Genomic DNA, 27,560 nt, shown 5'->3' with positions numbered 1-27,560 from the left:
TGAAGTAACACAGACTTCTGCATTTCTTTGACTTCCCTTAGCACTGGGAATATCAGATTGACGATATCTACCATGTTTCCTATTGCTTATTGTCAGTCATGGAGACTATCTTGTTTTGAGCACACTTGTTGGTCCATGATCATCAGACAGTGCCAGCTACCTTTATTATTTTCAGATTGTCCTTGGTCTTTGCCTGTCGGTCTTTGGACGGCTGCAGCTGAATGGCTCAGGTGCTATCCCAGAGTGTAGGAATGAGCAGCATTTCATTGAAGGTCATTCTTGCCAGCTGATCAGCAAAGAGTAAAGCACTTTAACTTTTTGAGTGTTTGCCTGAGGACCGAGTGAGAGTTCATTTTACATGTTACAAAAATAGATAATACAAAAAAAGGACTCCCCTTCATGTAGGTCAGTCCAAAATGACCTACAACATACTACATGAATATTAAATCCATAGAGATATTAAAGATTGAAAAAACAGATGGTTTTTCAATTAAAAATCTACACTATTTGCCACTCACCTAGGTTATAGTAGCCTGGGAAAATCTAGACGTCTCAGTTGCTCACTTATGTTTGTCCAGCACATACTTTGCAGAATTTACTGCACAAAAACTTCATGGCTCTCTATATGGATCTGTTTTGACACTGGGCAAAACAGTGGAAAATGCCAGGTTTCAAATCATAAGATTTCAAACTTATACCTACCTATACTTAATCAATTTAATCAACAAAAAAATCTGAAATGTTTAACAATAACAAATACTGAACCCAGTAAAGCCCTTTCTCATAAAGACTTTCTCAGAATGAGAAAAATAATTCACCCTGAAACATTGTAAACATTTAATTATGTGAATAAATTAACAGAAAATTCATCCCATTTTATGTATACATTTGCAAAAAGCAAAATGATAATTAGTATTAGACTTTTCTAGCCTTAGATTGCTGTCTCCTTAAAAAAGGGATGACTTCTGCCATTTGAGTTCTGTTAGCACTTAATGTTTCTACACTGATGCATATTGTTTTATTAATGCCACATCATGGAAATTGCATTCACTTTCTATTTACCACCTGTTGCAGTAGGGAGCACACGGTGCTGATAACAAGATGTTCTACAGATTTTGGAAGGAGTAAACGTTTATAAATACTAGTGCACTTTTCTATTTGAAGAAAAATTCACTGTGAAATGTACCATTTATTTATCTATAAGCATCATTTCAAATAGATACTTGAAGTTATGTTGAGAGGAATGAAATTATATTGACATTCAGCTTTGTGGCCTGAATCCCTGAGGCCTAAATAACCTTCAGTCACATGAACAGTCAGCATTTCCCTTCACACCTTTTAATTACTATTACTGACAACAGTTTTACTATATTTGCATACTTAAATTTGAATTTCAAAATAGAAAATTAAACAGCTTCTAGGGTACCACAATAACATTAGGTTACACAAGAAATTAAAAATAAACCCCAACAAAACAACAGATGCTTGCGCTTGAGGACATATTAAAATGGTGTCCTCAAGTAGCAAATCACTCAGAAATGAGCAACACTAATGTCCACTAGTAACTGAACTGCCTTTTGTGTGATATTGAACAAAACAATTGCAGCGAAGCCCTTCTGAAAATCATTATTCCAAAAAAAAAAAAAAATAAAAAAAAAAAAATAAAATATATTTTACAGGTTAAGAAAAGAATGGGATATTCTTCTTGGCTAATGCTGTTTACACAGTTGTGGTAACTGCATGGAAAAGAAATAGAGATGAGTACAGCATGTTTTAAGAGCTCCCAGAATTCAGTGCAATTTAAATTAGCACTTTTTTTTGTTTGTTTTAATACAAAATGTTGCATCTCTCTATATACACATTTCCATTACAGATGGGTTAAAATGGGAAGAAAAATACACGTTTGCAAACATTCATTCAATCGCTCATACTAAAAATCTGTTTGCCTATTTACAACCTCCTAATTCCCTCTTGTTTTTATTCAGCAAAAGAAAATTATGTCCACAAAAATACTGCCTAAAAATGTTGCTGGTGAGTATTTCCATAGAGTTCTCAGGGGTTTGTATCCCAAAGTGTTTGGCTAATCTTTTGTTTAGATTGGGAGTCTTCCAGTTAGTGAAAATAGTACAGTACTTATATGCCTCAGGATCATTTTCATTTAATAAAAATAAAAGTAAACAACATTTTAAAATAATAACTACAGTAAAACTGATTGCGAAAAATGAGTAGTTTCTGTACAAAATTAGCACCTATGTTATTCTTTAAAATGTGGTTAAATGTGATAGCCATGTTTCTTCAGGAAAAGAAAAAAAAAAAGTAAAAATAGTATATGATCAAAGGAAGCAAATCTTTTGTTTCCAGAGAGTGTAGACTTCCAGGTTTAGATACTGTTCTTGGAAAGTGGGAAGTCTAGGTTCTGGTCCAAATTAAAAGTCCGAAAAACACGACCAACAGCATCACTGTTACTAAAATGAAGTTGAATTTCCCCATTCTGGGTGCCTTTTAAAAGGGGAATCTTTTAAAACTAAGAATATTTATGCATATGAGGATATGAGGTATGAAAGTTTCACTCCTGAAGTGTAACATAACTGCTATATATCAGAATAAAAAAGAAAAAGAATAAAAGAAAAAAAAAAGGAAAATAAAATAAAAAAAAAAGGAAAATAAAAAGTTCTTATCCATTAAACATAATACCTTTTTATTTTAGGAAACACTATTTATAGCTGCTGCAGAAGTTAATTGTGTAGCTAAAATCTTACTGCATCTCTAAATCAAGTTATTTCTTCCAGTCCTTTTTAAAGTCACACATGCAATGATGTCTGTGATGATTTTGATCATTTATCTCTAAGTCAGCAGTCCAAGCTGGCCTCTGGCTAGCAGTGACAAGAGACACTGACATGTCAAGATTTATTAATGATGCAAATGTATGATCCCACTCTGACAAGGAAGTGTCCATATTACAAGAAAAAAATGTCTTAGCTAGCAGATGTTTAAGACTCAGCCTTGGCGACGAGAAAGTGCCATCTCACACCCCAACTTCACCATTAAGATTATTTTGGTGATCAGGAAGTGCAAAAGTATTGCTTGTTTATGCTTCACTACTGCAAATGTACTGCTGTGACCAGGCTTGTGTGTTTGGTACCTTTCATACTTTATTTGAAAAATTAAAGCTCTTCCATTTGCCCTTTCTCACATTATCTGGGGAAGCCTCCTGATCTCATCCCAGATACCATTTCTATCTATTTCTCCTAAGATCTTTAGACTGACAAAAGGATTGCTTCCAGGTAATTATAAAATCTGGTTGTCTCCTGCCAGCCTGAGGATCTTTTACTCAGCACAGCAAGCAGTGCTTCAGATTTCCATTTTTCACATTCTTCAGTAGATCTGCCTCCCGCAGATTTTTGCTTCTAATGTTTGTTTACTTCACAGCTTATAAACAGCTTAGGTCTGATTCACAGCTCCCCTAAGACTGGTTCACCCTGGAAGGTAAAGGGAAGTTAAAGAGTGCCAGAGGCCCTGAGTGTAACTGAGAATTCAGGCTTTCATTAGAGCATCCTCTGAGTAAAGTCAGAGCTTTCCTGCTCAGTTGTGTGACGGAACAAGATTGCCCTTTAACAGCTGCCAGTGTCATCTCCTGTGTCATAACTTCACATCTAACAACAGCATTTCCTAGGTCTAGCAACCCTGATACCCACCAGATGATGTTCATTACCACAGCAAAAATCTATGCACTGCTTTCATCTTGTACAACTTCTCCAGTACCAGTTGCTTCCACAGAAACCATTTCTGGGCATAGCTAGAGTATGTGCATTAGTATGATTTATTTTCAGAAAATTACTCATTATGGTGATAGACAGCAGCCAGAAGCTAAAGTTTTGGAAACATTTTTTAACTGTTAGAAATAGGAAGTATTTTAAGGAGAGGACAGCTGGGATAGTGGGAGGGAGAATGGATGCTTGAAAACAATGGAGAATGGCCATTTGCTTCCAACATAATAAAGCTTGTGTTTCATCTTAAACTGGAGCTAATAAGAATTAACAGGGTTCATTTAAAATTAATGATTAAACAGAGTACACATCATTACTTTTCATGCCACTCCACTGGGCTGTTTATACTGAGGAGAACAGGATTGTAAGGTAATGGCGGTGTGTAAGTCTTTCCCTCTGCATTGTTAAGTGGGGAAATGAGACCAACATTTGAGGGCAGAACTCTCCCTGAACTGTAATATTTCCTTCCGTAGCCTCTCCCCTATGCACATGTGCAAGTGAAAAACTTCTAATCAAACTTTTTTTTTTCCTTCTTGTTGTTTTGTTTTGTTTTTAATTTATAAAGTCAGTAGTTCAATCACATGATAGGCACCTTAGCAGCAAAGAAATGTCACATAATTTAACAGCCTGCTTCAGTTACTGTCCTTTTAAGCAAAACTTCCTCTCACATGTGGTTGATAGGCCATCTTAATTCCTAGTTTGTAGGTATAACCTTCCATCTCAGTTTGTAAAGCCAGCAAGCAGCTTTTGACCTGGTTTCCCTTCTTTGTTGGAGGTAGGCGTTACAGTAACATGATATAGCAACTACATCTTTAAAAACAAAATCCAAGGTCAGATGGCTGTCACCCAAGGTCAGGAAAAAAAAAAAAAAAAGAGATGCAAATGGTACTTGACCACCAAGGAAGAAAACCTAAGGGTTAAACGTTCAAATTACACAAACCTTGGCAGGAGGGATTTTATTGTTCTCATGTTGTTTTTACAGGGAGCACCAAGTATTTCTGTGAGAACTTAACTTCTTATATCTTTTAGTAAGACCATGTTACTAATGTTTTTGCCAGAAAAAAAATCAATTATTTGGTAGCTTCAGCCACCCAGATTGGCAATTTATCTTCAGTTTGACTCATTTCTTAGTCTGCAGACTGAACTCTAACACATACAGACAGTCAGTGCAATAAGAAACACAAAACAACCCAGCAAGTCTCTCTTGAGGTAGCTAGAGAAGAGATTTTTTGTAAGAAGTTTGCCAAGAAATCAGCAACACCAGAAGACAAGAAGAAGCACAGCTGATTCTCATATTCTGGGCTATTTCACAAACAACCCAACAGAACAAAGTATTTAGCCTCCATGCAAATAAAAAGCAATTTACAGAAGTACTCAAATGAAACTAAGTCTGCAAAGAAATAGAAGGATTTTCACTTGATCTTTCCAGGTGACATGCAACTTGTAATAAAGTGGAGAGATTGCTAAAGCTTCGGAGACTGACTAAACCCAATGGTTCTAGCTGCATAAGCTAGAAAAAAAAAAAAAAAAAATCAGGCTGAAAATGCCAAGCAATATAAAGCGTCAGGAGCATGATAAACACATGCAAGTCCCTACAAGCACTCTATTATCAGAAGACAGCTACCACAGAGCCTAAAATGAGCTGTACTGGCCTGAGGAGAGGTAGGGTGAGATACAATGATTCAGTGCTTTTCTTCCAGCCACAGTCCCCACAGCTAAGAGGAAACAGTTTGACTCCTACCCTCCTTTATGATGGATTGTCCCCCAGCAAAGAGGATGGCTTGCCTGAGGCCAGGCAATCTGTGCCATGAAACAGCAAACAATCTGTTGAACAGAGTGAGAACAAATAGTTTATAACCCTCTTGCTCTGAAAAGAGGTGATTGAAAGAAGACATGGGAGAGGTCTATTAAATTTGATGTAGTGAATATTCATTATTCCTCAGATGATGGGAAGTAGGGGACATGAGCAAGCCCCAGGTTTGAAAGTGATAAAAAGGCAGTGCTTTGTCCCTGCAGCATGCGTGACGCTGGTCACTGCAGGATGGTGGGGCTGCCACCACAGCTCAAAAACAGATCAGGCCAATGCTTCACCTAACAGATCATCTTCAGAAGCTGCAAAAATAGGGAAATAGCGAGAATCTCTCTCTCTCTATTTTTTTTTCCCTAAGTATTCCCTGCTGCTTTCTGTTGGTGCACATGATTCAAGATACTAAGATCTTTCATACAACCAAATATGACAGTCTTCATGTTGTAAAGCCTATCTTGTTTTACCTTTAGGACCTAATAAAATGATAATAATTCTCTGGGGTGATTACTAAAGAACCAGCTGCCTTTTTAAGCAAATATTTACAAACTAAAGTATCGATCTCGTCACTTATATACAGGTATGGATTACCCTGAATATCTAATTAACTATGAAGTATTACTGGTGGTTTGCACTGTTTGCAAAATCTAGTTTCAGGAATGTGATAATACTGAGAATATAGGCAAAGGGAAGTATCGCTAAAAATGTAAGGCCAGGGAAAGTGGCATATCTAGAAAGCAGAAGTCAGTAGAGGCCAAAAATAATACAAACTAACAAATATTTAACCATGTACCCTGAACAACGAATCTCTTTTTAGCCTCAACTAGTGATCAGCTTATGCATACAGTTTATGCAGTAACAGCTACTCCTTGTAATTTTAAACTAGTTAATATAACTACAAATATAATACAAATATAACTACAAATAACATCCTCTTCTGTGTGAGTCCCTGCAGGATCAAAAATGCAATTTATGTACCACAGAGCTTTGTCACAGTGTAATGTAGCTGATTCCTCCTCATTTTCAGAAGCCAAATAAATGCATGGTCCAGCTAAAATATTTATTTTATTTCTTTTCTGTGTGGAAGGAAGCACAAAAGCTTTGTTTAATCATGAACGCAGTCCACATGCCCACATGGCATGGAATCCAGCGCTAGCCTCAGCTTTATACCTGGTGTTGGCTTCAGTTTTAGAAACAAAGAGGTTTTTTTTATTTATTTTTTAATTATTGTTATTATAGTAGAATCACCAGGAAAGATTAAACATGTTAATTAAAACTGCAGTCTGATGCAGGCTGTTTTGGGAATCTTCCAAAAGTTAGTCTATAAAGAAACCTGGTGCACTCAAAAACTACAAAAAGGTGGTTTTAGTCTCAATGCCTTCAGTTAGTTTGAGCCCAGGAAGCACATATCTTAGAGGAACTTGAGGAAGTAATATCTTTCCAACAGATCCTGACCTGTGTCTACATATTTTCAGTGCATTGTAAGACGCTGCCCTTACAGAGTCAAATACCGACCTTTTAATCTCCCACAACTTCCCAGGAGGAAAAGACCTTCTCTCTGTTTTAATAATGGTCAGAGCTGTCACTCTCCTCCCCAGAAGGAGCATGTCCAAAGCAGCAAGCAATCATTCACTGCTTACTACATGTTTCTTATATTTGAATTCTCTGTTACTGAAACATCTCCATAAGCAAATACCTGTCCAGAAGCAGATGCAAGAGCCAGGGCTAGCAGCATGTGATTGTCACTTACATATGCTGTGAAGCGTTGGGGTAGAGCTCTGAGAACTGTGGTGCTGAGTCCTCGGGGCCATGGGGTGCAGCATGGCTGATGACCATCATTATGGGCCTATGGGGATATATCCTCTTAGACATTCTGAAGTAATTAATGCTCTCGTTAGTGATTAGGTCTGTGAAGTAGTCCTGTAACATACGATTAACACAAAGCAAAAGTTACAATGTGCATGATTAATTAGATCATATACTATCATGTTATTATTTTTGAGGTCTCATTAAAGAGCAAATCAGGAAGTAAAAACATCCTATCAAAGAGATGTGTGACTCCAAAGAGCAGAGGGGAGACTGAGCAGTAATTACTTTCTTAAGCAGGCAATACCACATAAAATGAAACTGTATTTTGCAAATCAGATACAACAGAATGCATTCATTATGATTACCAGATTTTGTAATATAATGCTAAGTGACCTTTAAAATGACAGATCATACTGACACAGGTATGTTTCTTGAATTTCAGTGGCAAAACACATTCTCTAAATAATGGCTCCCAACTGCAAGAAATCACACTCTTACGTTGGTTTTCTATTTACATAAACATTTCATACATGCACTTTGTTCAGAGTATACTTTCATGTATGTACAGACTGGAAGAAAGCTACAACAGGCAGCATATTGCAAAAAAACTTTATCAGAGAAATTGCAAACATGAATTCAGGGAGCATTTGAATTCCTGCAGGCTCTGTTCTTTTAATTGTACAACTTTAAGCAGTGCAGCTGCTGAGATTAAGGTTGTGACTCGCTAATAAACTGGCTTAACCCACAGCCAAGGTGGCAAATGGAAGCATACAAGGGGAAGGGAGGAAATGGGACTAAGAAAAAAAGATGAAAACTTAAATTAAACCACCTGCTACCTTGGAGCATTCACTGTTGGCCTGGAGGTCTAGAGTGAGCTTCATTGAGAAAGTGCTGAGACAATGTTTGTAATTTCAAGCACTTCCAGGCATGACTAATCATATGTTGTGGATTCAAGGCCCCAAACAGCTGCAAAAGCAGAGCCTGAGGGACACGGCCTGTGTCGCATGTCGACGCTAGGACAAGCCAGCCAGCTGTGACCTCTTTGCTCGCTTGCTCCCTGCCCCCTGCTGCTCTCCTGGGGCATGCTTGGAGCAAAGGCGGTAGCCCTGGCTGTTACAGTCCCTGCAAGGGCATGGAAGAGACAGCCAGCGACCTTTTGGGTTGCAAAATGGGTAATGATCACGAGGCATCAGGGTTCTGATAATTTCTGGTTTTGTGGCCTGCTTGAATGAAATGCCTGTATGATGGCTCTCCCAAAGCATCCACTCCCCTCCTATTTCCCTGTTTATTCTAGCTACATACACAGGGTGTGTGAAGAATGTCTAAGTAACTAGCTTTCTTTCTTTCCTTTCCTTTTTTTTTTTTTTTTACTCTATATAAATATGTAATCAGTATCATGTAATTTCTACGGGTGGGGAAATCAGAAACAGGCATCGTGAGCTTCCAATAAAATCTCATTACATGGGTCAGAAACCACAGCTGCAACATCTGTATCTTCTTCCGTGAGCCTACAGTCTGAGGAAATTCCAAATAGCTTTCTGCAGGCTGGAAAGTCTGCACCCTGCACTCCTAAGCCTTTCCGAGAAACTTCACGGCAGTGGGCAGGTCACCTTGGCATATTTTCCAAACTTTGTCAAGAGCACAAACAAGCCCAGAAGTTTTCCAAAGGCTGTGTTCTTGTGCTTATCTGTCCTCCTAGTCATATCCGGAGTCTGACACCACAGACTCACAACTTCTTTTTTTTCTTTTTTTTTTTTTTTTTCACTTTATAATGGGAAACAGCATTAACTAAGGTTTCTTATGTGGGTAATAACTGACAACACTCAGCTTAAAAGTTCAGTGGTGCAAAATGCAGTTATCTTCAAGAAAGGCCTTTATTTACTGTTTGCTTCTGCCAGAGAATCAACACTTTCTAGCAGAGAGAGTAAAGGAGGGAGGAATTGACAGACTGTACTGAAGAGCCCTTGGAAACTTTCTTCCATCCCGCAGTTAAAATTCTCACACAGAAATTGATCTGAAATGCCCTGGAGAGGAAAATGACATTGCAATTTCTTGGTTGTAGGTGGTTAATTAATTAATTATATGGTTAATTAATTATCCAAAAGTTATTTTTATATGGATTAAGGATGTGGTATTTATATGTCTGGAAAATACCTTTGCATAATCAAATCCATGCTTCTCTTTGTTACCATTGCGAGAAATGGTGTAATTATAGAAGCGAGAGTTCTTCACTAATCCAACCCACTCTCTCCACCCAGGAGGGATGTAGCTGCCATTGTATTCATTGAGGTATTTCCCAAAAAAAGCTGTGAAGGTAAAAAAAAGAAAGAAAAAAAAAAAAGAACACACACACACATGAGGCTTTGCAATCCAAGTCTTTTAGTCTGAGTCAAAAGCATGCATGAATGAAGACAAAATGTGTTAGAATGAGTCAGAGTCACTTTATTAGAAATGTTCCTTTTATATCTTAGAGAGTTTTGAAATTAAATTATTTCCAGAATTTTTATAAGAGTTGAAAGCCTTTGTGACTTTATTTTTTTTTCTTAATCTGCCACTTTTGGAATCTAGTGCTGATGTGAGATTTTTTTTCTTCTCTCTTTAGAATGCAGATGTTTCTCTTGGTATCCACTTGAAAATGGAATAAAAATTCAGTCCCTAGAGGAAACATCTGAGAAACACCTCTTGTAGCTTTAAACAAGTTCTATGATGTTTTGGAGCTCGGCCTCTAACTTTTGGAAGTTTGGTCTTTGCAACCTGGCTGCATTTTCTGGTTTGATAAAAGGTCTGGGAAGTCTGGATCTGTTTCCTGCTGGGCCCCATATGGGTAGAGCAAGAGGGAATCCCTGCCCTGCTTTAATGCCAAAGCTTCTCTGAGGCAGACAGACAACGTCTTGGAGGTCAACTATGTCTACCTGGCCTGCAAAACTAAGCATATTTTTCCATTAGCTGCAGGTGACAAGTCATAACCCCCTCAGAACGAAGCTTTCAGAAACTGCCATCATGCCCAGGAGTGTCTGCAGGTGCTCTTGCCAACTCTTCTGGACAGAAGTAAAAAGAAAAACAGCCTCACAATGCTGTAAACTCTCAATTCTTGTTGGGAATGCTTGTGCCAAAGATATGCGAGTGCTGAAAGCTGGCCAACTGGCCTCGGAAGGATCGATCAACTCTGGCACCCTAGCAAATGCAGCTGCATTGCTTCTAGAGCCAAGTGGGTGTGGAAGCTCTTAAGGTGTGCAAGCCCTTGGAAGGTGTCACCTGGAGAGGAGAGAATGACAGAGATCTCTTCCTTTGCAAGGACAGAGGTACTGCATGTAATAACCACCCATCAGGCTGTACCCCTCATGGTGTGCATCCCCTGCCCTCACCGCCAGCCTGTTCCCGCCAGCCAGACCTGCCCACGGACAGCTTCTGCCCAGCGTCACTCCCTCGGCTGGGTTTCGAGACGCACATCAAACACCCTTACTTGTTTCCTACTAGGAAATGAAGTCACTTTGGAAAACCTCACATTCAACCTAGACACATTCAATCTAACCAAAGAGCACATTTGTGGAAGGGCTTCAGTAATTCAGATCTGATTGATGTGGGCATGGTGAACTCCTTCCTGGGAAAACTGGTGGAAAAATCAAAATGTTCATAATTAGAACTTTTTTTGAGGCAATATAACTATGGTGCAATCAAATCTTTTAGCTGCCAAATGTCACTAACCAGAGGTTATATTCATATATAATGTTTCTTTCCTATACCACGTAGAATGTGACATATAAACAAATCCTGCAGACACTAGCCCAGACTTTTTAGCTATTCCTCCCACAGCCACTAAGAAAGCAACCCAGCCACTATCCTTTTCTCTTCTGGGGCCAACTAGAAGTCAAAAAATTTGAGGTGAAGAGGGTAACCGTGGGGAAGGAATACGTGCCCAGCACCAATGCCTCCCAGAATGGAAACGATAACTCTCCTTTAAGGCAGCCTGTGTCAAACTCTCAGGGAGTCAGATGTTCAGGGAATGTGTAAAGGTAAAGGCTGAAATACTGTGGGAAAAGAAGCCATAGAAAGAGCAGAAGGGAAAGGGAAATCAGAGAGACAATAATGAAGAAAAGCATGGGAGAGTGATTTGACCGTGGGAGAGAGAGCATTACTGAGCCAAGCAAAATCAAGGACAGCCTGTGGTTCAGGGGACACTTGAGGTCAGCCCTCCTGAATGCCATCCCAGATCCTCCAGCAGCATGACCCTGGGGAACCTCCACGTGCTGCGTTCATCTTTAAAGGACTCTGTGCCAACCTGCCTCCCACAAAGATCAGAGGCTCTCAAACTGTAAGATGGAAGTTATAGCAATTTAACATGTAGGATGGTTTGATAGCCCCACCTATAATTACCATTGACTAATACTGAGACCTAAACACTGTTATTTGCAGTTGTGCCAAACTTCAATCAGTAGTGATGATAGTTTCCGTGCTATCTGACTCAGGCTGGATTTTGCTTTGTGGAAAATTTTAGCCAAACAGTTCAGCAATTTCCAAGAAAAAGGCTAGGGAAAAATAAATGGGTTTGCCCATTTAAAAAATCTTTGGCAAGCTGTTCTCTAAGAAGCTCTAGTGTCTCTAGGTTTTGATTTAGTGCCTTTGTAAATAACAGAGGTGGCTATGAAAATCTGTACTAAAATAGCCAAGCTTTGAAAAACTGTAGCATACAGATGATCAGGAAAGACTTACTACAGCTTCTCAGTTTAATGTCACCACAGGTTGATCCTTTATGGACCTCAGAAAGTCCTCACAGTTTCAGTTTTGACCCTAAATCAAAGAACAGTCAGCTTCTTTCTCTCTTGCTCTTCTTTTTACATTCAGGCATTACCTGAGAGAAAGCCATGAGCATAAAATGCAGAGATGAAAAGTCCTGGAACACAGGGATGGGAAAAGATAAATTGAATTTAGAAAAGGAAAGGGAGGCTTGGAGCTGGTAGGGGGCAATTCATCCTGGAATTTCCTTGCTTTAGGTTACTTAATTTTGCAACTTTAATAATGTTTTGTTAGCTTCCCCTTGGTCCCCTGAACCCCAGATTTCAGGCATGTTGTGAGACTTCAGATTGACAGACTGAACCATTCACCTTTGTGTTGGCAATGATTTAGCATTTTATCATAAAAATAATCTGAGAAATGTCAAGTTTTAAGCAGCTCCTTGAGAGACAGTTTGCAGAAATAGGTGTTTCACCCTGTTGTAGAATAAAGCAGTTCCCATGTCAAACACACAGTAAAACCCTGAATACTTGTAGAAGCAGCAGTAGCTGAGATAATGGATCACATTTGCCAAATTACTTTAACCAAGGGTGGTTTGCTGGTCAAAAGCTCAGGAGGATGTGAGTAATTATACATGTGAAGGGAAAAGCGAAGCTTTTACACAAACACAAGAGTTCAATCATTTCACCATAGGGTTTTCTGAGTACCACTGAGTACAGGATAGGGCCAGTGAGTCAGAGCTGGAGCTCCGTGCCAGCAGTTAGTGTCTGGATCTTCAAGCTCTGAATGAAGACAAGTGCTGGAATAAAAGGAAAGCACAGTAGTGTCCATGGGGCCATATAATCAGCAAGTAATCACTACTGGTGTCCTGCATGCTTTTTTGTTAACCGGAGGATTGTAAACAATTAAAGTGATGTAGAGTATGTCGCAGAAGTACCCAGGAGCTGACACTGTGATGTGCAAATGCTCTTGCTGGATCCTCAAATGTTTGGCTTATAAAGTCGACCTGCATCCTTAGCTGTAGCCTGGCACTTGCTGATTTGCCTAATTCTGAGTGCTGACTGGTGATGCTCAGCTTTGGAAGCCACTTGCACTCAGCAGTTTCAAGGTTTTGGAAGCCGTTTTTGCTTGTAATTAATAAAATGGAGATTATGACTCAATGGGTAAAAGCCTCATTAAAAAGTAATGCCATTTCAAGGGACATCTTTTCATTATTGTGTTTAACAGCCCCCACAGGGATAACAGGAAAGATAAATGCCAATTTTTGCACCTTAATGACAGTTTATATCAGTATTCTGGCAGTTTTGCTAACTGTTCCCGGGACACATTGTTATTTTTTAATCACATGTAGAGTAACTCTGTATATCAAAATAATTACATTCTATGTCAGTATGTTCAATTAAGTCTATGCAAACAACAACACATGGCAGGGTGAACAGTTATACAGACATCTATGTGTCTCAGGAGTGGCTGCAGAATATGCATGTCTGGTAGCTAATATGAAAAGATTCCCTAATATAGGTTTTTGTTTTCCCTTTAGCAATTAGCTAATGAGTCCTGAACTGGACTGAGAGAGCCAGGGGGTTGCAATTGACAGCAAGTAGAATTTGACCCAGGGGATCTCTGGAGTTTAAAGCCAGGATTTTTTACAGCTTAATGTGATGCAAATTCTTGCAATTCCCACCGCTTAATATCCCAGCACTTAATACAAGATTTATGAATAATGTTTACTGCATTACACAACAGAATTAGGCCCCTTACCCCTGTCAGCATTAGTGGATTAGCACACAGGTGAACTGGGCTGTGTCTGCTGGAGACACATCTCTCCACTTCCATGGATCAAAGGACATACATTGTGTTTAACACCCTTGATATTTGCTGAAATTTGTGGGAATGTTTCTGATTTAAAACCAAACCAAAGCTTTAAGAAGGCATGCTGCTGTAAGGTTTAGTCATGCTGACCCAGACAAGAGCTTTAAGCAGACAGCCCACTTCCTTTAGCAAAGTCAGGAAACCACTCACAAGAGTTGCAAAGCACTGTTTACATGCCATTTCAGAGCTGACGCACGGTGACTCTGTGCTCTGGGGACAGAGCCCAACAAAATTGCAACTTCCAGACTGCTCCACTAAAATCCTTCTTGCTTTCTTCCCGTTATGCAAACAATAGGTTTAAAGCTGGAAAGTTTGACTTTTCCCTTCTGCTGAAAGATTACAGAGCATTAGGGTATCACATCACCAACTGCAGCAAGTCAGACCAGTATTCCAGCCCTCCCTAAGGAATGAAATAAGCGCAGACTCAAAAATGCCATGAGGAAACTGAGGCACCAAGAGGCTAACCCTCAGCTAGACCTAAGTCATGCAGGAAGCCTGTGGCATTGCAAAAAATATTATTCTGATTTCTTAGTTCCCTGTCATGTAACTTAACCACAGCAGAAAGACCCAGGTTTTCTACTCTTTCTCCAGATTCGTGGGTCTTTCCCAGTCGCTGTCAGGTTTACCATTGTAACCAGAAAGAGCATTAAAGCTTTTATAACTCAGCAGTTGCAAAAAGCATTAGCCTATAACTTGATATACCAGTCGTTAGGCTGGGTGATGGCTTTAACAAAGCTTGCATTATGAGCCAAGCTGGTAGCACATTCCAGTACTGATGTTGTCTGACACTTCTCATTATAAGACCCTACTTTCAGTTGCTTATAACCTTCTCATACTTGGACTGAAATTTTCCACACTGGATGTCTGCCTCAGGCTGAATTTTTTGAAACTTCTTAGCCCGAACAGTAGCCACCTTTGAGAACCACAGCGATGGAAAAGGAATTACATGTAACATCTGAAAAAAATTATGCAAGCTTTCATTTTATAGCACTTCCATGCTCTGCAAGGAGAGCATGAACTCTGTCAAAGACATGATAGATTTTCTGTCAAGGAGGCATCTTTTATCATCTTAGTGATAATCTGTCCAAATTTTGCTCGGGTTTGAAAAAAAAAACACTGCAGTTTGCATCTTCTGGAGATCTGGGCACCTTGGGGCATTCTTTGTCCACCTGTGAGGGGTGTCAGTAGGCGGGAGAAAGTTGATTGAAAAGCAGAGGGCAGGAGGTGAGCAGATAAGGACAAGCATTTTGGGGAAGGGCCCCAGGGGATCCAGCAAAGGAACTGAGAGAGGGAAAAAGAGAGAGAGGAAAAGCAGCGGAGGCTCAGGGGCCCAGGACGGGGAATGTTGACCAAGACACTGGACAATGAATGAAGAAAGGGGAAAGAAGGAGACTGACAAGGCAAGGAGGGAGGGTGAGGGGGGTGGGGAGAAACTGATTTTCTGAGTGGGCTGGGAAAGGAGATTGCTAATGGCAAGTGGTGGGAACAGGACATGTCTGTCAAGAAATGACTAGACGCCAGGCGGGGAAGGAGGGTGGGAATGACTTGCTGACAGACAGGCTGGGGGACAAGGCTCAGAGCATGGACCCAGAAGAGGCTTTGCAGGGCCAGAAGACTGGGATGAGAAATCTGAGGAGTGGAGACTGCTTCTCCAAGTTGGATAGGATAAGGGGAGGCAGAAGTGCAAAGGAATGAACGCTTTTGGACATTGGGAGGATACAACAATGCCTGAAAAGGACTCCTGAGACTCACTGCTATCTTCCTTCCAGCAGACATCTGAACCCCCCCACCCCATATACATGTATGTGATAAAACCCCACTCGGCTTAGTTACTGAGTAATAAAAGTCTTGCAGAAGGGATCTGAGACCTCTGTCCTAGTTGATGTGCATGCTAGCATTATACCTCTTGATAGCGGTCTATCCTCTTTTTAAATTAAGGAAATTTAATCCTTCCCCCCAAGTGATATGCTCTTATGCAGTTAAATCCTGTCATTTGGCCACATGAACAAGAGAGATGAATTAGTTCCACACACAAATGTTCTACCCAGATTTTCTGAAATGAAGCACTTGAATGTGTAACCTTGCTAAAAATTATTTAGTGTATGGTTTTCTGCACAGTATTTGGCAGCACAGAATTCTGTTTCAAGTGTGAGTGGGCAAACATGCTGTGGTTTTTGATGAGGTCCTGGACAGAAACCAAAAAAGGTTTCAGTTCAAATGATAACAGAGAATGAGAAAATCCTGCTCATTATTCTATTTGGCCTTTTCTTTCATCCATATTTCACTTTTTTTTGTGAACTATTTGTATATATTCATCATGTTTCACTTTTACGTAAACATTTCCTAGCTTGACTGAAAGTGCAATTCTGTTCCGAAAAGTGAGATGTACAAGCATATTTTTAGTTATTTAAATTATTTACAAGTTAAATTATGTTTGATGCTCCTCACCCTCTTTTATGACAGTTAAGAAAGAACCTAAAACTTGGGATTTTCTATTTTCACTTTAGAAATATTCTGAAAACCACAACTCACTCCCTGCATACTCATTCCCACCCTAATATCATATCCTGAAATCCTCTCTGTTTTGCAGTGGTGCATGAGGCAGGATACAAATTAGGTCACTGAAACGATGCAGATTAAACATAGCGTGTGCTGGCAGTGAATTGTACTGTAAGGCTGTGAACAGGAAACACACAAGCTTTGCCTCCAGAGGAAATTTATTGTCTACCCACACCTTCAGAAGGCATAATTTTTGCACAAGTTATGAAAGATTAACTTGTCCAAATGTGTCAAAATAGAATGGTGTACAGTTTAAATACTCCTTCCCCAAACTGCTTAGCCTTCAGTCTTGTCACCTCAGTATTTTATTAGCTCTTTGGTCATAACACTAGCAAAGGTACCAGTAATTGACAAAAGTCAACTGACATACATAAAAAGCTGATCAACAGCATTCACTGTTGAAAATATTAACTAGATGTCAAGCAAATGACCATTTATGTTCACCATGACACAGAAGTCTGTGGCTAATGTCAAAATATATCAGATAGCAGCATCCTGATGTCCAGCCACTTCCTGAGTTCTGAGTTTTGCAAACATGAGTGTTTAAAAAATCGCATTCATGCTGCTCAGCTTTTGGCATTGCTGTCCTTTAAAAGGTTAAGAATACTATCAGGACACTTGCATGCATGAACCCTAAATCTTATTCTGATTGCTTGATCCATCTCAGCAAGGAGTGAAATATTGGGAAATATGTCTTCATAAAGACAATTAAAGAAATATGTAAGCAAATAATCGCCTAATTTGGTGATCTTTGTTCTTTCAGGTGTGATTGCGTAAGGGGAGAGCCTGGTCCTGAATTTGGCTTGTTGCTGTGAGGCTGTCAGTGGTCACTGAGCCAGAGCAGACTCCCGCTCTCTCCTGAACAGCTATGCTGCCTGTGAAGGGCTAATAGGAGAGAGGATTAGAAGGTAATCATTTTATAAGGTAACACTAAGCAGAGAGAGCTCTGAACGCATATCTATGTTAAATCAGTGGGAGAATTTATACTTAAATTTCTCTTCAGATATGCAAAGGGGTGAAACTTCAGCTAGTAAAACTGTAAAATTCTCCAGCATACAAAGTATGACACACGTTATACCGATAAAATGATGGTTACATTGATGTCTCATGGATATCGGCTGTGCTGCTGTCATGGCTCTCTCTTCTAAAATGCTAAGATAATGCTTGGTTATTGCTACATTGAAATGTGGCACAATCCTGCTTGCCTACTGGAGGATGCCAAGGTTCAGGTAGTGCGCACCTGGAATTTTCCTCTGTATTTGTGTAAGTGTATGGCAGCGTGATCTGACAATACTGAAGAACACATGTCTGAGAGGTAAGGCTATGTGCTGTAGGGCTAGGGAAAAAAGAATAAAAGGTAAAGTAAAAGACTTCAACAGTACTGTGGGAAGTATTGAAAGGACAGCAAATAGCCAGCATTGGAAAGGGCTAAGCAAAACTTCCAACTCCTGCAACTAATAATCTTGTGAATAAAATTTCTGAATCTAAATAGCTGGTGGGATGTTTCTTGACCTTAAAACAACAAGATGAAAGAAAACTTCTGAAGCTGTTCTGACAATTTCCATGAAATTTGAAAGCAATTACAGAGTGACCATCTTTCTTCCCCAGTATAGCTGGAGCCTATGTAATAAAAACTAATCTCATCTCTGAAGCTCTGCAGAGTTGTTTTGTTTTCTCTTTCTATGTATTTTGTGTATCTCCCCCTGCTATTTCCTACTGTTTGTTGGCATTCTAGAAATTCTGGTTTAATATTACCAATTTTGTGGATTTTCAAAGTCGGGAAGCTGTGCAACTGACTCATTTCTGCATTAGCATACAGCTTGTGAGTAAGAGAAACCATAAATATTGCAACATCATTAATTGTTTTAGGATTTTTTTTTTTTTAATGATAATTAGAAGCAAAAGCAATTTTGTTTTGGCAGTGTTGTTTCTGAATATTGTCTGCCCTGTTCCCACACAGCACAGTTCCTGCCTATGATTTAGCACTGACATTTCAAAAAAGGGATGTTCCCATGAAACAACATCTCCATTAGGTCACTTAAGAGTAGAACAGGAGTAAAACAGAAAAAGGAAATAAAAAAACATTCTGTTTTTTGTCAGGTTTTCCCAGTGGGCTCTAATTACGACTGCAGTTTATTACAGCACATTTCAGACCTCTTTAAATGGACTGCTGTGCTTGCTTGGAGTCCTCATGGTTTTAGCAGGACTCTCCTCATAAGCAGCCTGCCCACACGTGATCAATTGCAGTATCCAGGGTTTAGTTAAGGCTGAGGCAGGTTTAGATAGCAGATGGTTTATAGATGTTGGAAACTATCTGGAGTGAACAAAAGTAAGGACATTATATAAACATTCTGCCACCCCCTTATTTCCACTGGCTTATATAATAATTTGACCCTGTAAAAAAGTGAGAGCTAAATCCTCATCAGTTCAAACAGAGAACCTGATCTGAGGTACAGCACATTGTCTCAACTGGTATATCAAGGTTCCCACTAGTCCCTTATCAGGATGGCCACCAAACCATGAGTGGCCTCGAGTCACTCACTTTCTCTTTCTCTGCCTCAGTTTCCTTTTGAGGAGGGTACCGATTTCCTCTCAAAACACAGAGGTAGATAAATGAACAGGGCAAATACCTGTGGAGTCTGCTGGTTCTGCACAGAGTCACGATGAGCCCATGCGTCATGTAGTCATGCGTCATGCTCTCTCTCCCCAGCTACCTCTTTTCCACTCTCAGTTATTTTTCACTCCTAAGTGTTCTTGAGTCATTACAATTTTACTAAACCTTCTAGCTGTGAAATGTAGATTATTAATTAGTTAGTGGACTTTTGATGACTCTTTAATGAGGCAACACTGTCCTTGAAAAATGTATTACAAGTTCTACTGTTAATTAAGCTTCTGCATCAAAAAATCATTGTGGGGTAATTGGGAGGGGGACTCATCTTACAAGGAGTAAAGGCATAAGTTCTTTAGGGTCTTATTACTATAGGGTCAAGAAATGCACTTTGGTTAGAAACAGTTTCGTACAAGTATTTTTGTTTTCTTTTTTTTTTTTTTTTTCTTTTTTTTTTTTTTTCTTTTTTTCCCCTGTCCTGCCCTTCATTAACGCTCAACTACCCTGATAGTTTTAGGACTTGAGTTCCCTCTGTCTGCTTTTGGAAATGGATTTTTTCCTTTTTGCTTTTAATCTTTTGTTCCTTTCCACTCAATAGGGCCAGGTTTGCATTTAGTAGACTTCTCCATGTGACTTCATAATACATGGCAGAACAGACTTACCCAAAGCAGTGTTTACCCCCAGAAGGGCAAAGAAGGTGGGTGACACCAAAGTCTGCCACAGCAGTTCAGTCTACACAGGAGGCATTCAGTTCTTTAAGTTACATTACAAGTCAGTAAGATACTCAATTTTTTTAAGAACAGGAAAGGCAGATCCCACATGAAATGGCCATCGACCAAGCAGAAAAGGTTTCTGAGGTGTATATTTTAGGATGAATTCAGCACATTTTCTAACAGTGATAATCAGTTTGCTCTCTCCTCTCTTTTTCCCCTCAAAAGCCTTGGTGCTGACCCTTACTCAGGCTTAGTAGTGCTGTATTTTGGTGGCAACTTTACTGAAATCAGCTTAACAGAGACTAAAGAACTGTTCAGTACATGTATCAGGCCCAGAGAAGATAAGTATTTGTTTTTGCTTTTTAAACATGATGCAGAAGCTCTTCATAATTACAGATAGAGAGAGACAGAGTGGAAGAAAGAGTGAGTTTGTTTGGTGAAGAAAAGATGGCAAACAGGCAGATAAATGTAAGACGCCGAGTGTAGCAGTATTTAGAGAACTAGGACAAGCAGACAGCATGGAGACATTTGCCTGCTATGTTTTGAAAGCAATCTGTTCTTGTGCCTAAACCACTGATACAGACAAATTTCTCTGCTGCCAATTACATTGTAAGGAACGCAGTTGGCATCATGATCCGTGCCTCCTTGGTCCTGTAAAGGAGAGTCTTTGTAGTCGGATGACGCTTCTGGACAAATTGCACCCTGTTGACCTCGCACAACTCCCGTACCTCGAGAAGGGGAAGTCAGGCTGGAGCCTAACGTGTCTACAGATTAAATCTTAGGGGATAGGTGATGCATAAATGAATCGGGTTTTACATCAAGCTGAAGCATGGATGAGGGGAATAAGAAGAGCTCTTTGTAGACAGGAAAGGGATCTCCTGACTACGGAAAACCACCAGGAATTTACAAGAAAACTATCAAATCTTATTGGTGCACAGCAGAACAATCCTTCTTAAAAGCATGTTTCTATTCATTTTCAGAAAATGCAAATGAAGTATCACCTCGTGGCAAAGTTTAAATTATAGCGTTCACCTTGTTTCACTCCCATGACAGGCACTTTGCTTCTGTGAGGTCTTTGGCACCAGTCCCTAGTCTGGCCCTGACATCTTCTCCCAGAACTGTTAGCAGCGGTCCACAAGCAGACCCTAACACTGACCATAGTCATGGCTGGAACTGCCAGTTCAGACCCACAATGCCACGAAAATGCACCTCTTTCTCACGAGGTGTAACTGCCCAACAGCTTATTTCCCACCTGGGACATCCAAGCATGAAAATATGCTGCTCCATTACAAGTGAGTTACTTTGCGTGGCTGTTAGCTGTAGATCTGGACCAGCTGGCAGTAATACCCTCCCTCCCCATAACACTAAACCCCTGCTCTGTAAAGCCAGTTTGGAACAATAGTCACCTCATTTCAGGCAGTGAGTCAAGACCCCCCACTCCACGTCCACCATCTTCACTTAAACAAAGAGCTACTGTTGATTTGTCTCTTACCTGTTCTGTACCCAGTGTTATTGAGATACACGGCAAAGGTGCGGGGCTCGTGAGTAGCCTGCCAGGAGGGAGAAGAGCAGTTCTCGTTGTTGGTGTAGATGTTGTGGTTGTGCACATACTTCCCAGTCAGCATGGAGGAACGTGATGGGCAGCACATCGGGGTGGTTACAAATGCATTGATAAAAGAGGCCCCTCCGTTCTCCATAATCCGCCTGGTTTTGTTCATCACTTGTAAGGAACCTGCAAAAAAAGGTACTGATTATCATTCTGCTGCAAGAAACAGAACATATTGGATGTTATTTTGCCATTAAAAGTAAAGTATTAGTGGTTAGGTTGCTTTCAGACATCAATCTGGACCACTTCATAGCTTAGGTAATTTTAGGAGAAAAGATAAAATCTGTCTTATATCACCAAACATATTTTTCAGGATTCCAGAAAGATTGAGTTCTTTTTTTCTCAGGCTTCAAAACAAAGCTAAAGTGCAGACTAATATAGAAATACAGTGTTAAAGCTTTAGAGCTGTATCAAATTTATAGGTCAACAGTACTTCAAACACTGCTGTAGGAAAACAGTATGTTACACAGACTGCATCATTAGTCAATGTGCCAGAAAGGTATGTAAAATTCTGAGATTACTAATGAATCTGTTACAATTCCTTCTTTTTTATCAGATAATCAGAGAGAGAGAGAACGGGGTAGGTGGGAAGGGAGGAAGGGAAGGAAGGAGTAGGTGTCTGGGAAGGGAGAGAATGAATTCAGTAACAATTTTCCCAAAGGGAAGTTTCTCTGGACTCAGGATCAGCATGTCTGGCTCCAAAACTAAAGCACTGTGATCAAAATCACATTTTGGCAATGAATTTTTATGTAAAAAGTACTAGCAACATTCAGCACCTTTCTCAATAAACTCTTGCATTCTCAACATACTCCTGCACTGATCCATTTTAAAGAACGAAGGTTGTTGTTTGTGTCATTTAAGACTCCTTTGTGAAAAACAAGGTGAGACAGACAGGACGTGCAGATTTCTGACTGCAGAAAGACTGAGCAGCTCCTGATAAGGTCTGTCAGTACTTGCTGATAGCTGTCAAACTTTGCTGTTTTGGTTATCCAACAGAGCAGAGAGTGAACAGTGACTATGAACCATGGATATGTCAATATGTGTCTAGGAAACGTCTGCAATTTCTAATACTTGCTCAGTTTTTACTGTAGAAAGTGCTTCTGGAATTCTTTTTTTTTTTTTTTTTTTTTTTTTCTCTTTGGTTTTACAATTCATTTTTTAAAATTGACAAGTCAGCTTAAATTTAAAATTAAAATAATTGATTCCAATGATAAAATAAGAGTATTTCTTGGTGGTTCTGTTTGGATCACTTGGAAAAGTTTTAAAATCATGAAATAAATGTCTGTAAGGCCACAAAACTTCCAAGGACGTTCAGCTTTAGGTGTAAGCAGTAAAATCTTACAAATAATATTATTAGAGAAAGTTAAGCATGCTCTGGTTTTGCTTTTGGGCTAAAGAGTCTGTGCTGAATGTGAAATCTTTTTCATCAGAACTGTCTGGTAAAACAAAAGGAAGAGACAGTTAATTCTTTAGCAATTCCTGGTGCAGCACTCGTATGTGTCTTTAAGGATATATTTAGTACCCTGAGCAGAAGTCATCATCATTTTGGATTCTTCTTCTTTCACAGTCCATCTTTCCTAAATGCAGAGAATCTACATTTGTGCTTTCCTGAACTCAGTACAGACAAAAAATGTGCTTAGAGACACAGAAAAGTAGGAGAGTAACTGAGAGCTCCCTGAGCACTAGAGGTCTTTCTTTTGTATGAGTGGGAGTGTTTCAAGGAGTTGGTGAGTAAAAGTCAAATAAGAGATGATCCTTACTCTACATTGTCTTTATTTTGGACCCCAGGCTGGCTTTTCCTTTTTTTTTTTTCTTTTTTTCATTTTTCTTTTTTTCTTTTTTTCTCCCATAGCTCTCCCATTTTTTAAATGCTGCGGTTTATTACTGAGAGTTCAGCTGCAAAGTGCTTGTAGGTCCTCTCAGATGGGAAGCACACTGTCATGGTACACTAATGCACAGTAACAGCATCAGAGCCAACGTGCACTTTCATGCCTCTATGCATTATAAATGAATGGCTGTTACAGCCCTTCCTCATTCCTCTGCTTGGTCAGCCCTCTGCTCTTGCAAACCTGCTGTTTATGAGTAAGTTTTTCTTCCAGGTATGCACTTACTGACTCTGATAATAGATATAGCCCCTCTGGAAATTCTGGAATGGACACTTCAAAGCAGGTGAGACTTCCTCATTTGTGAAACAACACATAAGTAGGAGATAAAACTTGCTGATATAAGTTATAATCCTTTGCTGTCTGTAGCTCTCCTCACAGCTTGTGCTCTTTACCATCTGGCCCACAGTCTTCAGGGCACATGTACTCAGGCGCTGTCTGACAGCAGGACACCAGCGCTCTACATGACCAAGTGGGGAGCACCTAAGGGGAACCAGATAACTGAGGACAGCCACTTTGGACAAAGAAATTAGCAAGTTTTGTCAGAAAGACATTCAGCATCACCTCTCAGTTTGTTCTCCTCATGTGTTGAGAAGTACATGCAGTAACCAAGGTTTCATAAAGAGTCTTAAAGTTGCTGTAGATTTTCAGCCAGGTGTATCACAGGTGGACAGTTCTACAATGGGACAGCCCAAACTATCTTGTCTTAATTTGTTTATGCAAGGCCTCAGTAAGGTGACAGACTCTTGCGGATCTCAGAATATATCACCATTTTTTTCAGCTTGTATTTTTCAGTGCTTTGAAATTTCTAGTCAAGATGGAAAGCAAACCAGGTAAATTATGCCTGATATGATGTATCCAGATGATGTTGTGATCCCTTCACCAACTGATGAAGAAGTAATTGTCTTATTTTACTTCTTAGGGATTTTTTCATCCCCTTTTTAAACCTTTTCCCATTTGTCCAACATCTCAAAGGGCTCTGGGTTTAAAATACTGGAACTACGAGTCTTCATTATTTTTGACTCCTTTTTGACATTGCACAAATATCCCAGTAAGGATATAGAGGGGTCATGCTTGAGGGCCAGCTTGAGGGACTGATGTGTGCAAGTACCTGGGACAAAGAAGTGACAGAGAACATAGAGGGCAAGGGAAGTGATTTAAAAGTGAGCAAAAAGTTGAAAATAACAGTCCTCATGCCTGAAAGGAGAAGAGACATGGCCTTAGTGGAAGCTGCAGCTACCACCCTGAAGAGCAGTAATACACTGTCTCCAGAGGTACTGTTCCCATGCAGTTCTGGGAGCTGGTGTTTTGTCCTTAGCAAGATGTGTTTATCAAGGTGTCAGGCAGTTATTTCTCTGTCCTTGGGATCTTGGTGAAGGCTAAAAAGTGTGCAAAGGCACAATTTCACTGATTACTTCCCAGCTTCCGGCCCTAACTTTTGCTGATTTTCATCAAGAGCCGTGGGCCAGGCTGTTTCATACTGCCTAAGTTACCATCCACCAGCTGATCAGTAATATCCTTCCTCCGTGCCGTGTTCCTCTCAGCATTTATAATAAGAACTGACTGGGATTGTGGAGCAGTTTGGGGCTTTTATCTGATAAGTTGTATGAGACAGCAGCTCTGCTGAACTTCTTTGTATTCAGAATGCAGAACTCAGGGGGATGGTGCAGATCAATATGAAGAGCTGCTTTGAGCACTAACTAAATTCTAGTTCTCTGCTTCTTGCAAATTTTACTTTGGGTAACTCCCCTGTATATCATTTACACTCAGGCAGCTGAATATTTTGGTTCAATTCTTATACATACACTAGAGACAAATCTTCTCTGATCGAAATCTATAGTGTACCTTATATGCTTTTATGTTCAAGCATTCATTTAGAACAGCTTTTAGAAATGTTCGTGCTGGGAATACAATAGCAAATAATCCACATTGAGAGACTTTCAGTCTTGTGATTTTTGGATAACTCTGCCTAAGCTTTATTCTGTTTGCGACATAAAGTGTTACTTCCCACTGACCTCTGGGAAACAGGAATTTTTTCTTTTTCACAGGAATCACGAAAGGGCAAGGGGATACTTCACACATGGAAAACAGTATGGCTTTGCTTTTCAAATAAGCAGAATGATTTATTAGTAGAAGTGCGAATAATGCAATACAGTAAGTCTTGGGGCTGAATCCTGTTTCCTGTGAAATGATCTATGGAAAGGGGAAACCTGTGTCTTCATTCAATGCGCTGGGAATGCATACATGTCCAGGCTATTGCTCAACTGCTTGCTAATAGGAGCCAGAGCCCTCTGTGAACATCCAGTGCAGCTTTCAAAGAGAGGAGCTCCACAAAATGAACAAAGTGGCTTGCCACATCCTTCCTGCTCTCTCACCACTAGCAAACCCTCTCTCAAGATTGAAGACAGCTAGTCGGTAACATTGTTCAGAGACGTGTGTCTGCTGACCTACCTTCCCCAGCGCCTTGGAGAAAGCAGGCTCTTTCTGACCACAAAAAGGAAGATGTGACTTGACCCTTTTAACGAATTCAGAACAACTCTATCGAGAAGAAATGCATTCCTATTGTAATAGCTGTATTTTAGGCCAAAAATAGAGTCAGGAACAGACATTCATTATGCAGCATGGCTAAACAGAGCAGACGTTTGAAAGAGTGAGAAATGAAATAGATAAGATGTACTCAGATCTCGGGGCCTGCTCTGGGACAAAACTGCTGCATGAAAGGATTAACCCTCAGTCACGAAATACAGTGTATTAATTATATTCTCACAACTCTGAAAGACTGCATAAACTATTATTGCATAATGACAAATACAAAAATGCTAATAACTCAAGAATGTCAGGGTTGCTTTTATTTCTTTCTGCCTATAACTTTTTGGCTGAAAGTATTTGATATTAGCATAAATGAACTATTTCATTACAAGTTTTCTGAATGAAACATTTTGATTTTTTTCGGTGTCATATGGCATTTTATTTTAAAAAAATCACCTTACTTTTATTAAAAACATGTCTTTCATTAAAAAACACTAAGAATGCAAGATTTCATTTCAAATTTATTTGCCATTTTTCCACCTTTTTGATCTTACCTCCTGCCCCCAAAACTAAAATATGTGCTTGGGGGTAACCTAAAATGATCTTCTTTCTCTCATTTTTTCACTTCAGGCAGTGAAACAAAAATCAGTTATATGCGTAACCATCATTAATATCTTTCTAACTTACTTAATGGAAAACATTCAAAGGCCTCCTGTAACATCATCCAAGTGTTTTAACTTTTTCCGCCCTGAGAAATATATGTGAAAATCACTTCTGTCTGGTGTATCCAGGTTGTGCTCACATATTCAGTATACTTGTGAAAGCAAAGCTATCTTACTGTTACATATATAACATAGTTTTAAGACAGATGAATTTTAAACACTGTAATAACTCATATAGAAATTAGCTCTATATTGTGAAATAAGACTGTTTTCTTGTGTGCATAAACAAGTCAGAAGGCATTCACACATGTGACAAGTATGTGAAGAACTTAAATACTCACCTATGCAGCACTGAGGGAAAGGCTAATCTCATAAGGCTTGCATTTTAAATGCTATGTAAAGTAACAAACTGAAAAAGAAGTTTTGATGCAAGTTTTTTACCTGTGTGTCCTTGCATGCATTATTAAATCTTTTTATGGTGGTGATTAAAGACTTTTATGATTAATTTTGATATGCATGCATTTCCTAAAGTCTGCAATTAAATCTGATAAATGCTATTAAATAATATTTTTTAACTTATTTTCCAAACTTTTTCCACATTCTGATACTGTTTCTGGACCACTGCCCTCTCTGAGTTTAAAGTACTTCTTGCCTTGCAGAAATTACTGAACGACACATGAGGAAATGAAGTAGCAAATAACATTTTTTTCTCACCTAGCTCCACATCTTGGTCATCTGTGAGTACAAGGATGATATTTGGTCTGATATTTTTTCTCTCCTGCTGCACACGTCCTCTGAACCTTGGGGACTTGACAGTGGAACAGTGACTTGTCAGCAGTTCAGTACTGAGCACTGCCAAGAGGAGTGCAAACAAGGAGGACTTCATAGTAGTTCCAGTATTTCAATGAAAAGAGCGATCCAGAAGTGCCTGAACTCTAGTTTTCAAGATCTGTAGGGAGGAAAAGAAATTCTGTTTAAGCAATAAATAAACTTTCAGTCACACAGGAAAAGGATGAT

At 39.5% G+C, this 27,560-nt stretch overlaps 1 protein-coding gene across 9 annotated transcripts in view; it reads right to left on the bottom strand.

Annotated features, from left to right (window-relative positions):
* SULF1 (sulfatase 1) overlaps positions 1 to 27,560 on the bottom strand; it is a 264,797-nt gene that overhangs the window by 46,906 nt on the left and 190,331 nt on the right. For 8 of the 9 annotated variants that reach the window (XM_084509643.1, XM_084509642.1, XM_084509644.1 and 5 more), the window contains 4 exons: positions 27,258 to 27,492; positions 21,356 to 21,595; positions 9,535 to 9,686; positions 7,322 to 7,491 (listed from right to left, as the gene is read on the bottom strand). In XM_084509643.1, the coding sequence (XP_084365769.1) occupies positions 7,322 to 7,491; positions 9,535 to 9,686; positions 21,356 to 21,595; positions 27,258 to 27,429 (734 nt within the window). In that variant the 5' untranslated portion in view covers positions 27,430 to 27,492. Of the gene's footprint in view, positions 1 to 518; positions 631 to 7,321; positions 7,492 to 9,534; positions 9,687 to 21,355; positions 21,596 to 27,257; positions 27,493 to 27,560 lie in introns of those variants that run through there. The other variant, XM_084509647.1, reaches the window with a different exon arrangement.

The sequence above is a fragment of the Aythya ferina genome (assembly GCF_964211825.1).
Source record: "Aythya ferina genome assembly, chromosome: 2".
NCBI classification, from domain to species: Eukaryota; Metazoa; Chordata; class Aves; order Anseriformes; family Anatidae; genus Aythya; species Aythya ferina.
This window is presented reverse-complemented; position numbering and strand designations above follow the sequence as displayed.